This window comes from Phascolarctos cinereus, unplaced genomic scaffold (genome assembly GCF_003287225.1).
Source record: "Phascolarctos cinereus isolate Bilbo 61053 unplaced genomic scaffold, phaCin_HiC Scaffold_2;HRSCAF=192, whole genome shotgun sequence".
Lineage (NCBI taxonomy): Eukaryota > Metazoa > Chordata > Mammalia > Diprotodontia > Phascolarctidae > Phascolarctos > Phascolarctos cinereus.
The window spans coordinates 281714812-281730286 of record NW_027555625.1 but is presented as its reverse complement, the minus strand read 5'-3'; the positions used below and the strand labels follow the sequence as shown (position 1 = coordinate 281730286).

Here is a 15475-nt window from a genome sequence, read left to right as displayed (position 1 = left end):
AGCCTAGGATCTTAGGAGCGGAAGGGAACTTATAGCTGCAGTTGGCATGGTAGTAGAAATAGCAGTGAATTCTGAAGTCAAAGGATATATGGATTTAAATCCTACCTCTTTAGCATTTACTATCTCTGTGACCTCAGAAAAGTCAGTGTAAAGTGAGAGTTGCACTAGGGAGCCTCTGAGGTCTATTCTAGCTCTTGATCCCACAGCGTATCACAATGGACAGAGTGCCAGGCCTGGAGTCAGGAAATCCTGAATTCAAATCTGGCCTCAGACACTTATTAGCTATGTGACCCCGGGTAAATCACTTAACCTCTATTTGCTTTGGTTTCCTCAAATGTAAAATGAGAATAATAATAGCACCTATCTCCCAAGGTTGTTGTGAGAATCAAATAAGACTATTTGTAAAAAGTGCCTGGCATATAAATGCTTACTGCTTTCCTATCCCCCCATTTAGTTCAGTCTGCTCATTTTGTATATAAGGAAACTGAAACCCAGGGAGACAAAGTACATTTTTCTGAGGTAACAGAATTAATGTCAAAGCCGAGACTGGAATCCAAGGCTCTTGGCTTCTGGCTCTGGGATCTTTCTACCACCATAAATTGTTTTTGATGTTATGCATTATGTTATAGTCTAATTCTTTTAAAAATTATGATCTGTGTATGATAAATCTCTATTAACTAGGATATTCAATTGACTAAAATATCTTATTCCCCAACTATGCAGATAATGGAGAGATTATTAATAACAAAATCAGGGTTATTTTATATTTTTATATAATCTAGGCATTATTCTAAGGGAAGAGTTTTAAGCTGTAAGAATTGTTTAGCTAGATGCTTAGTGTTCATTTCTCCGTGTAGTTGTGGAATGTTGCTTAATTTGGGCACCTTGTAATAATTCAGTGGAAGACATTTCATTCAGGAATAAGAAAATGCATTTTTAGCAGGTAGCAACTAATATTCTAATTCTTTAGTATATTTATCTTATGATTCTCTTCTGAACTTGGGGCAACTCTTAATGAAGCTGAAAGCTCCCAATGAGGTCTCAGTTGCACAAGTTTTTAACTCTTAACAGCTGAAAGCTATGTGGCTGAGAATTGGGTCAGCATATTCAGGTTGTGGATTGAGCTATTTCAGTCAGTTGGGCAGGAATATAATAATTTAATTATAATGCAGATTTTTTTAATCACATCTCTGCTTAAACATAATGTGTTTACTCTTTTTTTTTATTCTCCATTATATTTAATTCATTAAAAATCTATTTTATTGGGTTTTTTTAAAATGATCTCTTTCCTACCCCCATCACCAATATTGGTCTGTCCCTTTGCAATGAAGGGAAACAAGTTTAAGCAGAAAGAACCCCCCAAAATGCCCAACAACAAATTTATACCAGAGTGGTAACTACTTGATTTTTAGAAGGGAAAAAGTAACATTTTGAAAAGGCTAGAAGCATTCTAATGTATTCTCCTATTAAGCTTCTCTATTCATATCATATGACTAAAACTTTTATATACTAAATCCAGTTTTCTTGGATTATAATGTGGACATTGAAAAGGTTAAATGTCATTAACAAGACTTATAAAATATTCTGGTGATTCAGTTAAGTCTTATATAGGTGCATAATAATAGTTGACATTTATATAGTGCTTTAAGGTATGCAAAGAGCTTTATAAACACAATTTCATCCTTTTCAACAACCCTGTGAGATAAATAATATAGGTACTATTGTGATCCAGTATGTTTGTGATATGCCTAAGATTATATAGGTAGTAAGCATCTAGATCGAACTAGATGGGGGAAGAGGAAGGGAGTAAGCATTTATATAGCATCAGAGGTAGGATTTGAACATGTCTTCTGATTCTAGAATTAGCTCTCTTTCTGATGTGTCCTGCTGCCTCCCTAATTAAGATCTAAACCCAAATTTCTTCTGACAACTTATATGCTGTCAGATATAGCGAGCTATAATATTTAAAGCAGCTTATACACTGCTAAAAAGTACCAGTTGAATAGTGAAAATCTTTATTTTACATCAGTTTTAGTAGGTTTCTAATGATACTTTATAATTAATCACTTGTTTCTATTTTTCAGGTCCAGATATTTGGAAGTTTTAAAACTGGATTATATTTACCTACCAGGTTTGTAAATGTTCTAAATTTTATAATATAAAATATTTTATAAGTGATTTTTTTTTTGGTTTTTGTTTTTTCTCTGTACAGATTCATATGTTTTTGGTGATGACTCCCAAATGTGTGTGTGTATGTGTGTGTGTGTGTGTGTGTGTGTGTGTGCGTGTGTGTGTGTGCGTGTGTGTGTGCGTGTGTGTGTGTGTGTATGTATGTATATCTCACCCTAATCTTTTAAAATGTCTTTTTTATTATGAAATGAAAATAGTCAACAAATACAAGCATTTCATTATACAAAGAACAAAAGAATTCTTTATGAATACATGAAAATTTTTGTTACATGGTTTTGTTATGTTTATTTTAATTTATCAACAATCACTTTCATAGCCTTTTTTTTTTTTTTTGCAAGGCAGTTGGGGTTAAGTGACTTGCCCAGAGTCACACAGCTAGTAAGTGTTATGTGTTTGAGGTCGGGTTTGAACTCAGGTCCTCCTGACTCCAGGACAGGGTTTTAAATTTTTCTCCCTCTCCCTTTCCGCCTCCCTCCCCAAGATAGCTCACAATCTGATACAGGCTATACATTTACATTCCTGTTAAACATATTTTCACATTAGTGATGTTGTAAGGAAGAATTAGAACCAATAGGAGAAACCACAAGAAAGAGAAAACAGAACAAGAGAAAAAAATAGCAAATAGTATGCTTCGATCTGCATACCTACATGCTTTTTAAAAAAATTTTATATTGAATTTAACAAGGTAACAGTCATATTGCCCCATTATTTCTTCTTCTGAACTTTTTTTTTGTGTTTTTAAAATGTTTATTAATTTTTTTTATGGTATCTGTATCACCAATACTTACTAACTTCTTCTCTTCTCTTACATAGAAATCATCCTTTATTGCAACAAATAAATATAATAAATTAAAATACATCAACTCATGTCTGAAAATTTATGTTTCATTTTACTCTTCTTTTCCTTTTTTTTTTTTGTTTTTAGTGAGGCAGTTGGGGTTAAGTGACTTGCCCAGGGTCACACAGCTAGTGAGTATTATGTGTCTGAGTCCAGATTTGAACTCAGGTCCTCCTGACTTCAGGGCTGGTGCTCCATCCACTGCGCCACCTAGTTGCCCCCATTTTACTCCTCTGCTAAGAGGTGGGAGGCATATCTCATCATCAGTGTTCTGAAGCCGTGATTGGTTACATTAGTCAGAGTTTCTGAAGCCTTTAAAGTTGTTTTGCTTTAGTACTTTTTTTACTTTTTTTTAATTAATTTATTTTTAGTTTTCAACAATCACTTCTCCCCCTCTCTCTCTACCTCCCTCCCTAAGATTGCATGTAATCTAATATAGGCTCTACAAATACATTTCTGTTAGACATTTTTTCACATTAGTCATGTTGTAAGGAAGAATTAGAACCAATAGGAGGAACCACAAGAAAAGGGAAACAAAACAAAGCAGAAGGAAAAAAAAGAGCAAATAGTATGCTTCGATCTGCATTTGAACTATTCCATAGTTCTTTCTCTAGATGTGGATAGCATTTTCCATCATGAGACCTTTGGAGATCCTTGCGTTTCTGAGAAGGGCTAAGTCTATCAAAGTTAGTCATCATACAACATGGCTGTGACTGTGTACAATGTTCTCCTGCTTCTGCTCACTTCACTCAGCATCAGTCCATACATGCTGTGGTACTTTTGAGGTCATCATGTCAATTGTCCTGATGCCACTCATTTCACTCTATCAGTTTATACAAATCTGTAGTTTCCTTGAATCTTTCACATTTGCTTTTAGTGGCACAAAAATAATCCATCACATTCATATACCATAATTTGTCCAATCATTTCCTAATTAATGTATACTCACTTTGTTTCAAGTTCTTTGTTATATCAGAAAGTATTTCTTTTGAATATATGAGTCCTATCCTTCTGTCTTTGACTTCTTTATAACCTCAGTCTCTCTTGAGAAACTATAATTCCAAGTGCCAAAATCAAGAAATTTCAGAGTTGCCTATTAGACATCAAAACCTGGATGTTCTGTAGACATCTAAACTCAACATGACTAAAACTGAATTGGTTATGTTTCTTCCTAAACTCTCCTCTCTCCAAACTTCCCAATTATTGTTGAGAATACTACCATCCTCTCAGTCCCCCAGTTTCAAAACCTAGGTGTCATCCTTGATTATTCATACTTTCTCACCTCCCATATCCAATCTGTTTCCAGGGCCTGTTGATTTTACCTCTGTTAACATGTCTTGAATGTTCTTTTTCTCTACCACTGCTACCATCCTGGTGTAGGCCCTCGTCTCCTCATTCCTGGATTATTGCAATAGCTTGCGAGTAGTCTGCCTGGTGCATGTCTCTCCTCACTCTAGTCTATCCTTTCACTGCGCTGTCAAAGATATTTTGTTAAAGTTCAAGTTCAACTATGTGACACATCCTTCCTTCTTCTACCCCCCCTTAATAAAATCCAATGGCTCCTTGTCACCCCCAAGATCAAATACAAAATCCTCTGTTTGGCTTTCAAAGCCCTTCATAACCTACCCTGCCCCCTACCTTTCCAGTCTTCTTACACTTTACACTCTGCTTCCCCACATGTCTTTTGATCCAGTGACACTAGCCTCTTTATTCCATCTCCCAACCCCAGGCATTTTCTCTACCTGTCCCTCATGCATGGAATGCTATCCCTCCTCATCTCCTGGCTTCTCTGGCTTTCTTCAAGTCCAATTTAAAGTCCTACCATCTACAGGAAGCCTTTTTCAATCCCTCTTAATTCTAGTGCCTTCTCTACATTGATTTTATTTTCTACTATGTATATAGCTTGTTTGCACACAGTTATTTGCATGTTGTCTCCTTTGTTAGTCTGTAAGCTTCTTGAGAACAGAGACTATCTTTTGCCTCTTTTGGTATCTCTAGCACTTAGCACAGTGTCTGACGCATAGTAGGTACTTCACTAAATGTTTATTGATTGACCTCAGAGCTAACTAGTCAAATCCAATACTTACTAGCTATGTGACCTTGGACAAGTTAACCTCTGTCTCAGTTTCCTCAACTGTAAAATGGGAATAATAATACCCTTTTCACAGGGTTGTTGTGAATATAAAATGAAATATTTGTAAAGCACTTAGCACAGTGCCTGACACAGAGTAGGCACTGAAAAAAGAGCATTACTACAACATGCCAGACAAGTAGTCACCCAGTGTATACTTAAAGACCCCTCAATGATATGCAAACTGCTACCTTCTGAGCCAATCCAGTCCACTTTCAAAATGCAATTCTGAGGAAGTTTTCCCTCATATCAATCCTAAATTTTTTTTTTCCTGTAATTTCTGCCCATTGCTACTCCTTCTGTCCTATGGGGCCAAACAGAACGAATGTAATTCCTCTTCAACATGAGAGCTCTTCAGATACTTAAAGGCGGGTATTATATATCCCCTAAATCTTCTCTAGGCTGAACATTCCCATTTCATTCAAATGATTGTCATATGTCGTGGACTCAAAGCCCTTATCATCCTGGTTGCTCTTCTATGGGTGTCTGGAAAGAATACCTCTAAGTATAGACTAAGATCATATTAGCTTTTTTGACTGCCATTTCCCATTCCAGACTAATACTGAACCTGCATTTCATCCAAACTTCCAGATAATTTTTAAGACAAACTGTTGTTTAAACATTCTTCCCCAATATTGTTCTTGTGGAGTTGATTTTTTTTAACTCAAGTGTAAGACTATACATTCATCCCTAGTAAGTTTCATTTTTACTAGATTCAATCCAATGTTCTAAATTGTTTGGATTTTTTTTTGTCTTGACTTTGCCACTATGTTACTTTAGCTATCCCTCCCAGTGTCCTATCATATGTACATTTGATAGCATGCCATATATGTCCTTATTCAAGTCATTGGTAAAAATGCTTAATAGCACAAAGCCAAGAACAGAACCCTGGACCAGTAGAGACTTCCTTCCGTTGACATTAAACCAATTAACGACTATACTTGAGTTCACAACTGGTAGAGTGGCTAATTTTACTGTCATCTAGCCCTAGTGGTGTCAAACTCAAGTAGAAAGGCTTCTGAATCATGCTTAAGGATCCCTGTGGGCCACATATTGACATTATCAATGTTCTGTTGTATTTTTGTTTATTTTATTAAATATTGCCCAGTTGCATTTTAGTCTGGTTCTGGCACACTTTAGAGAATTTTATATATATTTGACACCTCTGATCTAATCCACATCTTTAAATTTTTTCAACAATAATAGTATGAGTTGCTTTATCAAATTCTGTTCTTGATGAAATCATTCTGGTTCTTTGTGATCACCACTTCCTTTTCTAGGTGTTCAGTAACCATTTCCTTAATAATACTTTGTAGAATTTTGCCAGGAATCAAAGTTAAGCTTATCTACCATATACTTTATGTATATGTTTTTTCCCCCTTTTCAAATATTGAGATACTGTTCTCCAGTCCCTTAGTATCTCTCCTATTCTCTGCTATCTTTCAGATATCACTGATAGTGGCTCAGCAGTCACATCTACCGGTTTTTCCTGTACCAAGAATGAAATTCATTTTGGCCAGGTGATTTGAATTCATTAAGGGCAGCTAGGTGCTATTTTATTATCTATTTGTATTAGATATCAACTTCCTATTAGCCATTTTAGTTCTCTCCTTTCCAGTCCAAAGACCTTTCTTCTTGGCAGACAAAACAGAAAGCTCTACTTTTTCTCTGTTATATGTCACTGCCCTATCCACTCTGAGCATGGTCTTATCCCTTTTTTGGTCTTTCTCTTCCCCTGTCGCAAAGTAACTGCAAAGCAACAACTCCCCTCCTGTTGTTTTTGTTGTTGCTGTTGTCACTTAGCTTTCTATATTGGGCTTTAGCATTCCAGACAGTGTTTTTATAGTACCCTGTCAGGTTTTGTATTCATCCTTTGTATTACCCACCCTGGCTTCTATGTTCTGGATGTATTTTTTTAAGTTGAAATTAATTGAAAAATTCTCTATGCATCCAAATTTGGCTCTTAAGACATAGATGCCAAACACGCAATTGCTGCCCCAGGCCAGGAGCAGATTAAAATATAATTGGGAAATATTTAACAAAATAAAAGTACAATAGAACATAGCTAATGTTAATATGTGCAGATTCATATGTATGTTTAATGGCCCCTGTTTGAGTTTGACACCACTACCTTAAGACAACTCCTATTTTTCCTTCTAGTTGAAATTGTTTCCTTTATGTTTTGAGAATTTTATTGTTGAGATGTTCCTATCCCCCTGATTTAATTTCCTCAGTTTGTGGTATCCTGTCCATCTTTCCTCTGAATCCTTTGGAATCTGCTTTCTAAAAATTTAGTAAGCATGTCAAATTATGTCTGTATTTTTCTTTCTTTCAAACTCTATGAGGTTACTTTTTCACAAAGTTTTCATTATTTTAACCCCTGAAATCAGTTAACAAATAAGTCAACAAGTATTTGTTAATTTATTAACAATTTTATTTATTAACAATTAACAATTAATTAAATTTATTAAGTGCTTACTATGTGTCTGTCACTGTACTAAGAGCTAGAAATATAAATACAAGCAGAAGGAAGGACTATCCCTGTTCTCAAGCTTACATTCCAATGGGGGAAGGAGAAAACACATAAAAAGCAAGGCAGAGAGGGAAAAGAGGGAAAGAGGTACCTGGTACAGGGGCATTGTTGGTTTCTATACTTTTTTGAAAGAATGAAATTATCATTAAATTAAATGAGGAAGTTATTAGCTGCTCACCTTTTGGAAGAATGAGAGCTCTAGCAGATGTCTGCATAATTGAAATTCCCTTTCAGAGCTATATAAATCTTCTGTACCATCCTTGTTTTCCAAATTTATCATATATTTCCTCTTTCTAAGTGTACTGTAGTATATACCAATGACAAAATGCTTCTATTTCTCCCTCTTCTAATCTTTACCCCAGTGCATTCTGCCATGGTTCTATTCTGTGGATATTCCGTGCTTTTCCACTCCCATCTTCCACTCCCCCCAACACATTTATCCTCTTCATTCCTATCCTATTTCTTTTGTATAAGGTATACCCATACAGAACAGGCAGCTAGGTGGCACAGTGGACACAGAGTGCTGGGTTTGGAGTCAGGAAGACTTGTCTTTCTGGGTTCAAATGTGACCTCATACACTTATTAGCTGTTTGACCCTGGACAAGTCACTTAACCGTATTTGCCGTATTTTCCCCATCTGGAAAATGGAATGGAGAAGGAATTAGTAAACCAATCCAATATCTTTGCCAAGAAAACCTCAAATGGGGTCACGAAGAGTCAGACACAACTGAAAACCAACTGAGCAGGAACTGAATATAGAACCATATTCCAGTCATAGGTCTCATTCTGAACCTCAGTGATACTTATGGGATCCCATTTGCCTGCTTGTATTAGGATCACTAGTTTTCCTTGTTGCTTCAATGTTGTGCATTTTTGCATATAGACTTTTGAAGCCTTATGTTTTGGCTCTGGCTTCTGTGATCTACTGTCTCAACTGCTCTTCTTCCTACTTTGTAGTTACTTTCTATTATCTAGTTTGATGAGCAGAAAGTTCTATCCCTCCCACCTCCACTTCCACCTCCTATTTCTAGCCCAGCCTTTTCAATCTAGAGCCCTTTTATTAGATTTGCAAGACACCAGGCAAGTCCATCTTTATCTTGGTTTTCTGTGTACTTCATCACAGGCCAGTAGTCTTTCATTCCTATATTTTAAGCTTGGATCCAGCAATCCAAATCTTATTCTCATTCATCATCTTTTTAGTCAGACGTTCACTTCCCAAATAAGTTTGTCTAGTTTGCATTTCTGATTGTCAGCGGGTACTAGTGATGAAAAATACTGCCTTTGCTCCTATAGTCTTCAGATTCTTGCCTAAGATTTTCTTTTTTTTTTTCCCCTAAGATTTTCTAACCTTTGGCAGTGCTTTCTAGGTTTGTTTTAGCAGTGTCATTGTGCCTGTATGAACCACTAGGATAATAGTCATCCATTTTGACAAATCTTAGATTCTCTTTTACTCTTTTCCTACGTGCCCTGAGGAAAGTGCTAGACTTTTCGCTTATCAAATTGCTGCTTCAGCATTCAGGAGCAGATGACTCACCAACCACCACTATTCTTTTCTTCTGATCCTTAATGGATGATTTCCCACCTGACAAAATCTGTGGATTCCCATCACATTCCTTGGAACAGAGCTGCTGCTTCTTCCTCAGAGCATCTGGTTCTAGAAGGAGCCTCAAATTTACTTTTAGCTACAAGCTTATAGTGGTCTTTTTCTAATGTAACTTTTATTTTATTTTGCTTTAAAAAAATTGTTGTTCATTCTTTTCAGTCATGTCTGACTCTTTGTGATCCCATTTGGAGTTTTCTTGAGAAAGAAACTAGAGTGATTTACCATTTCCTTCTGCAGCTCATTTCCCAGATGAGTAACTGAGGCAAACAGTGTTAAAATGCCTTGCCCAGGATCACACAGCTAGTAAGTGTCTGAGGCCTGATTTGAACTCAGGAAGATTAGTCTTCCTGACTTCAGGCCTGGCACTCTATCCACTGTGCCACCTGGTGGCCCCATTTTAAAATTTACAAGCATTCATTTTCTCTTCCTTCCACCTCTTTCACTCTCCTTGCATTTTTAAAAAGAAAAAGAAAAACAGAACCTTAGTCAAGTTTAGTCAAGCAAAGTAAATTCCTGCATTGGCCATGTCCAAAATGTCTTATTCTGCATCTTGAGTTCATCTCATCTCTGACAGGGAGTAGCCTTCATCATTGGTCCTCTGGAATACTGCTTGGTCATTGCATTTGATTGGAGTTCTCAGGTCTATAAGGTTGTTTGTTTTAAGGTGTTGTTGCCATTATGTAAATTGTTCTGGTTCTGCTCACTTCACTATGCGTCATTTCAGGTCTCTCTTAACCTGTCCTTTTTGCCATTTCTTGCATATAGTATTCCATTACATTCATATTCCATAATTTGTTTAGCTGTTCCCCAATTGATAGGTACCATCTTAGTTTCTAATTCTTTGCCACTACAAAAGAGAGCTGCTATAAAATTTGGAATTACTTTCTAGAATGGCAGGACCATTTTACAGCTCCAACAGCGCATCAGTGTGCCTGTTTTCCCACAACCCCACCATTTGTCATTTTTCTTTTTTGTTAACTCTGCTAATCTGTTGAATGGAACCTCAGAGTTGCTTTAATTTGTGTTTTCCTAATTACTCATGATTTGGAACATTTTTTCCACAAGATTGTTGATAGCTTAGATTCTTCCTTTGAGATCTGCCCATTCATATCTTTTGACCATTCATAAGTTGGGGAATGACTCTTATTCAGATAAATTTTGAATCATTAAATATCTTGGAAATGGAACCTTTATAATTTATTTGTCTACCCATCTATGTATGCATATATTTATTTAGAAGTACTTTATTGCTTCTGATAATCTAGAAAGTGGTGAGTTTTTAAGCCCACATTCAACCTTCTCTTCTAGAAGAATGGCTGGGCTGCTCTCTTAATACATATAACAGTTCCTTGGCTGGGGCAGGAATATAAACATTTTTTACTCAGTGCAAATTACTTCAAAACTCAATGCTTTCCATACTGTGTGATCCTCAGCCTTATTTTATAAACTCATGTGTTATTAAGACTCTATATTTTTACTTCTTAACTTGACAACCATACCCAACCTCCCTGTCTTTATTTCTTGTTTTTCTTTTTCTTTTTTTTTTTAAGGCATTTGGGGTTAAGTGACTTGCCCAGGGTCACACAGTTAGTAAGTATCAAGTGTTTGATCTGAGGCCGGATTTGTACTCAGGTCCTCCTGACTTCAGGGCCGGTGCTCTATGCACTGCACCACCTAGCTGCCCCTCTGTCTTTATTTCAACAACTTGGCAGATACCTCCCTTTCTCTCTACTTTCTTAATTTGTTTTACCCATTTGTTTTTGCTTTATCCTATTTTCCTTTTTAAAAACGTAGCTTACAAACTGGGAGAACAAGGAATAGTTTACCCATCAGATTTATGGAGAACTCATGACCAAACAGGAGATAGAGAACATTATGAAATGCAAAATGGATAATTTTAATTACATTAAATTGAAAAGTTTTTGCACAAAGCCAACGCAACCAAGATTAGAAGGAAAGTAGAAAATTGGGATAGAATTTTTACAACCAGTGTCTCTGATAAGGGCCTCATTTCTAAAATATATAGAGAATTAAGTCAAATTTATAAGAATATAAGTTATTACCCAATTGATAGATGGTCAAAGGATACAAGTAGGCAGTTTCAGATGAAGAAATTAAAGCCATCTGTAGTCATATGAAAAAATGCTCTAAATCACTATTGATTGAAGAAATACAAATCAAAACAACTCTGAGGTACTACACTACATCACACCTATCAGATTGGCCAACATGACAAAACAGGAAAATGATAAATGTTGGAGAAGATGTGGGAGAATTGGAACACTAATGTGTTGTTGGGGGAGTTGTGAAATGATCCAACCATTTTGGAGGGCAATCTGGAGCTGTGTCCAAAGAGCTATAAAAACATGCATACCCTTTTACTCAGCAATAGCACTTCTAGGGTTGTATCCCAAAGAGATCATACAAATGGGAAAAGGACCAACATGTATACAAATATTTATAGCAGCTCTTTTTGTGGTGGCAAAGGATTAGAAATCAAGGGGATGCCCATCAATTGGGGAATGGCTGAACAAGTTGTGGTGTATGATTTTGATAGAATTACTATTGTGCTGTAAGAAATGATGAGCAGGGGGGACCTCAGAAAAACCTGGAAAGACTTGTATGGACTGATGCTGTGTGAAGTGAGCAGAACCAGGAGAATGTTGTACACAGTCACAGCCACATTGTGTGATGACTAACGTTGATAGACTTAACCCTTCTCAACAATGCAAGGATCTAAGACATCTCCAAAGGTCTCATGATGGAAAATGCTATCCACATCCAAAGAACAAACTATGGAGTTTGAATGCAGATCAAAGCATACTATTTGCTATTTTTTTCTTCTGTTTTGTTTTATTTTCTCTTTCTTGTGGTTCTTCCTATTGGTTCTAATTCTTACTTACAACATCACTAATGTGAAAATATGTTTAATAAGAATGTGTATGTATAGCCTATATCATATTGTGCGCCATCTTGAGGAGAGAGGGGGAAAAAAATTTAAAACTCAAAAGTTTATGGAAGTGATTGTTGATAAATCAAAATAAATAAATTAAAAAAAAACTTAGCTTACTTTATGATTGACTTCTTCTTCAGTCTGATTCCTTCTTCTTCAGCCCAAGTTGTACTCCTTCAACTTTTACTTAAGTTCTCTCAGATTTCTACTCCTCAAATTAAGTTTCAGACCTTCAAAAGTTCAGATCCCTCCATATAACTATAACACCTTTCTTCTTATTCAGCTTAGCTTCTTCTTTAGATCTTTTCCCTTTGGATGTGAACCAAAGAACTGCCTCCTTTGTGAAGAAGTTAAAAAAAACCTAACTTATCTGCTTGAAGTTTTCACTTTGTTGTCCCATAGGAATCTCAAACTCAGCATGTACACAGTGGAACTCACCTTTCCTCTAAAACCTTCCTCCTCCTCCTCCTCCTCCTCCAAATGTCCTTATATGTGTTGGCAGAACACTATCATCCTTTCAGTCTCTCAGATTCATAACCTTGGGATCATTTTGAATTTTCCTTCTTTGATCTCCAGGGTATAATGGATAGGAGGGTGCTGGATTTGGAGTCTTGCTTCAGATAACTTGACTGTATGTCCCTGGGCTAGTCACGTAGCCCTTCTGAACTCCAGTTTTTCTTCATGCTTAAATGAGGGAGGAGGACTTAGTTAACTTTAAACTCCTTTCCACCCCTAAACCTGTGGTCCTGTGGCCCTGTTCATTCAGTCAGTTCAGTATTGTCAGTTCTACCTCCATGCTATCTTTTGAATCTTTCCCCTTCCCGCCACTAAACCACTTTATTTCAGGCCCTCATTATCACTTACCTCGTAATCTCTTTATTAGCCTACTGGCTTTCATTTTCTTCCAAATAGCAGCCAAAATATTAGCATAATCTGACCATTTGACTTATGTGCTCTAAGGTAGTATTGCCTTTTAAATAACATTGCCTTTTAAATAAATTCCTTATCCCAGCACAGAAGGCTTTTTACTCTATGGCTCTAATCTATCTTTTGGTTATATGTTATATATATTCACCTTTATATAGTTAACATTCCAGCCAGACTAGCTGTTTCTCTTGTATTTGCCCAAATGCCTCCATGCCCTGAATTCACTTTTCCTCATCTTCACTTCTCAGATGCCTAGGAGAATTAACTAAGGTGGTACTCGCTCTGTGAAGTCTTGCCTGACCACCTACCTCAGCAGTTAATGTTTTCTTCCTTCTCCAATTAGTTTTTGTTTTCTATCTGTATTCATGTTGGATCCTCTAGTAAAATGTAAGCTTCTTAAGTGAAGAGACTGGGTTTTTTTTTTTGTCTTTGGATTTTATTCCCAATGTTTAGCATAAAGTCTAACATACAGTAAGGTGCATGATAAATGTTTGTTAAATTTATGCAGAGAAGGAAATATTTCACATTCTTCTTTTAGCTTGTATCTTAGATTATATCCCAGTCCATTGCTCATGGTAAATGTTTAATAAGTATTGGTCAGATTGAGTTAAATTATGTTAAAATAGAAAATAATTTCATTTTCATCTTTCTAAAAATGAGATAATCATTGTATAAGAAACTTTTGAATAAAAAGAGAATGAAAACATTGTAAATGGCATTAATTTTTAGCAGCTGGCATGCCAACTGGAAAGTACTAAAATGAATAACTTCCTATAAAATTCACAAAAATGATAATTAATAGACTTGCTGAGAAGCTAGTGGAATTATAATAAAATATTCTTGCTTATATTGCAGAACTAAATATTCTTTGGGGGTAAGTGATCTTGTGTGTTACTAGGGCTCTACTCCAACAGTTACTATTTCTAGGACTGCGGAATTCCTTGCTCCCATGCCTTTAAAACCTTCACTCTTCCAGAGAGTGTGACTGACTTTCAATTTCACAATCCTTTATTAAGTGTGCCATGTACTTTGTTAGGCACTGGGGATCTAAAGAGCAAAAGGAAGCTGTCCCAGGCCTTCAGGAATTTCCTTGATCCTTGTTTCTTTGACGAGATAGTTTTCCCAGGGCCCTGATTTATATCTGCAATCTCCTAAACAGGACCTTGCCAATTCATAGGCTATTAGCATAAAGGTGTTAGTCAGGATTGTTGCTTTGAGTTGGGAGTACTTGCTGCCACAAGATGTGGAAAGGAGGGAGTAGAAGACAGACTGCTCAGCCCCTCCAGGTCTCTTTCCCAAAACTACCTTTTTTTTTTTTTTTACCCCTAAAGGGTGAGAGTGTACAAGGCCATTCCAGTTCACCTTTTTTTTTTCTCCTATGGTAGTATGCAATGTGAATATTGTCTATGTTCTGCAAAATTGGACCTTTACTAATATTTTTATTTGTGTAGAATCTAAGTGAGAATCATTGTAAAACTAACTTTAAAAGGAAGTTTATGAGACTAGGTTTTTTGAAGATTGTTTAGGTCTTTTATTATAGAAGTAAGAGGGAGCTAATGAAGCTTCTTGAGCAGGGGATGGCATGACCAGACCTGTGCAGTCATATAAGAGGACTGACCGGAGAAGGAAGATGTTGGAGTTTATCACAATTGTCCAGAGGAGAGGTGATAAGACTTCTGCTTTCATTTTTAAAGAACATCCGAGTCTCAATTTCTATAAAAATAATTTTGAGAAAAAAGCATTAAAGTCAACTCACTATCCTCTAAAAACAAACAAACATACAAACAAAAAAACCTGGTTCTTACCAAGTAGCTTACTGCACTTAATTTTGGGTATAGTTTTAAGAGTTTTCTATGTCTTCCTGGAATTTTAAATTATTTAAATTTAAATTGGAATAATTTATAGTCTGAATGCTTGAATGTGAATTAAAACAGATTTTTTTTCTTCAACATTTTATCTCATCTATTTAGTGACATTGATCTTGTGGTATTTGGGAAATGGGAGAATTTACCCCTGTGGACTCTAGAAGAGGCTCTTCGAAAACATAAGGTTGCAGATGAGGATTCTGTGAAAGTACTCGACAAAGCTACTGTAAGTCCTCCCTCAATGGCTCTACTTCTTTGGACTCTCTGAATTTTGAGAGCACCCCTGGTCCTCAGAGCATAGGTCCCCATGGCAGTAATTCCCAATAGCAATACTAAAGTGTTTTAACAGTGAATACAGTACATGTCTGTAGTTATTAGCTATTAATAGCCCTTTAAAGTCCTTGGTAATTTTTAGGTACATAAAAGGATCTTGAG

General features: G+C 36.2%; 1 protein-coding gene across 6 annotated transcripts in view; it reads left to right on the top strand.

The window, feature by feature from the left end:
• The window catches only part of TENT4B (terminal nucleotidyltransferase 4B), a 59042-nt gene that overhangs the window by 26548 nt on the left and 17019 nt on the right, over positions 1–15475 (top strand). For all 6 annotated transcript variants that reach the window (XM_020985143.2, XM_078150081.1, XM_078150080.1 and 3 more), the window contains 2 exons: positions 2085–2131; positions 15146–15266. In XM_020985143.2, the coding sequence (XP_020840802.2) occupies positions 2085–2131; positions 15146–15266 (168 nt within the window). The remainder of the gene's footprint in view (positions 1–2084; positions 2132–15145; positions 15267–15475) is intronic.